The sequence below is a fragment of the Otolemur garnettii genome, unplaced genomic scaffold, assembly GCF_000181295.1.
Source record: "Otolemur garnettii isolate 467f Iridium unplaced genomic scaffold, OtoGar3 scaffold00011, whole genome shotgun sequence".
NCBI lineage: Eukaryota > Metazoa > Chordata > Mammalia > Primates > Galagidae > Otolemur > Otolemur garnettii.
The window spans coordinates 3,368,543-3,370,115 of NW_003852406.1; the positions used below are offsets into that span (position 1 = coordinate 3,368,543).

The window sequence follows — 1,573 nt, forward strand, 5'->3', positions numbered from 1 at the left end:
CCCGCCACCTTAGGTGTACGTGGCTGGCGCCTTAGCCGGTTGAGCTATAGGCGCCGAGCCCTTACTTGTGATTTTTAAAGCATGATTTATATATGTTTTATTTAAAGTTGAATTTTGAATTCATTTCTCTTTTCATCATTTAGATTTATAAATTGTGTCTTTAAGAGAACAACTGTTTTTTTTAGCTGTTGAGAGATTCCTCTGTATTAAAAATTATATTTTCTTACCTTATAGTGGGAAAGTAAAACGGTCCTGCGCAATGAGCCTTTGGTTTTAGAGGGAGGCTATGAAAACTGGCTCCTTTGCTATCCTCAATATACAACAAATGCTAAAGTCACTCCACCCCCACGAGGCAAGAATGAAGAGGTGTCTATCTCATGTATGTATGTGAAAATTTTTCTTTAAAACCCCTTAAGTAAAATATATTATTTATGTTTTCAGGGTGACATTCTTGGTTGTGTGTTGTATATACATTTGTCCTATTAGATAGCAGTTTGTTTTCTTTCGGGCATAAAAATTAAAGCCTGGAAGTTGATGTTAAGATAACGTCTGTTCATTTGGCTTACGTTTAACCATCACCTATAACGTGCATGAGAAATGTGGGATTTGCTCTTTTAAAAAATTTTGTTCTTTTGGGGATTTTAGTGGATTTTACTTATCCCTCACTGGAAGAATCAGTTCATTCTAAACCTACTGCCCGGATGCCACCTCTTACCATAGAAGTAGATGAAAATATAATAAATGATCAAGATCAGAGAATGGGACCATTGAAAATCTCAAATCCAGTTGAACCAGTTGCTGCTTTTAAATCTGATGTTTCACCCATTATTCAGCCAGTGCCTATTATAAAAACTGTTCCACAGGTATGTTCTTGATTTCCTTTTAACTTTATTCTCTTTTGTTTAACATACAGTATAGACATAGAATTAAATATATAACTTTAATATCTTTTAAAATGTATCAATGAGAAGAAGCTATGTTTTGGTACCATTTCTTGTAACAAATTTTCATTATAATTCAGCCCTGTTATCATAGCTATATTTGAATAGATAATTCAAAGAGTTTCAACCCCATCTTACACTCTATTTGCCATAAGTAGTACTGATAAAAGATTAGATCACCACAGGGATCTAGAACAGCCCTTTCAGGATTTTAGTATTGTAATTTGACCCAAGTAATTTTCCAGAGTTTGGCTTATATAATATCAATGATTTGGTTTTAAAACAATACCTTATTCCATTTCCTTAGAATTTGACAGATAAATTATAGGCAAGTTTAACAATAATCATGTAAAGGTTAATAAATAACCAAGATGATACAACAAAAAATTACACTTTTTTTCTTCATTAGATTTTATGTAAAGATTTACTAACAGCTCCCCTGTACATTCTCCTGTAAGATTTTTGTAGCATTTGTTTTTAGTTTTCTCACCAGAGATTTTTAAAATAGTATTTTGTGGCTCAGCGCCTGTGGCTCAAGTGACTAAGACACCAGCCATATACACCTGAGCTGGTGGGTTCGAATCCAGCCTGGGCCTGCCAAACAACAATGATGGCTGCAACCAAAAAATAGC

At 33.9% G+C, this 1,573-nt stretch overlaps 1 protein-coding gene across 2 annotated transcripts in view; it reads left to right on the top strand.

Annotated features, from left to right (window-relative positions):
• LOC100966321 (ubiquitin carboxyl-terminal hydrolase 8) overlaps positions 1-1,573 on the top strand; it is a 34,983-nt gene that overhangs the window by 8,987 nt on the left and 24,423 nt on the right. The window contains exons 3-4 of one of the 2 annotated variants that reach the window (XM_023510073.1): positions 235-379; positions 646-863. In XM_023510073.1, coding sequence (XP_023365841.1) covers positions 235-379; positions 646-863 — 363 coding nt within the window. Of the gene's footprint in view, positions 1-234; positions 384-645; positions 864-1,573 lie in introns of both variants that reach the window. The other variant, XM_023510074.1, reaches the window with a different exon arrangement.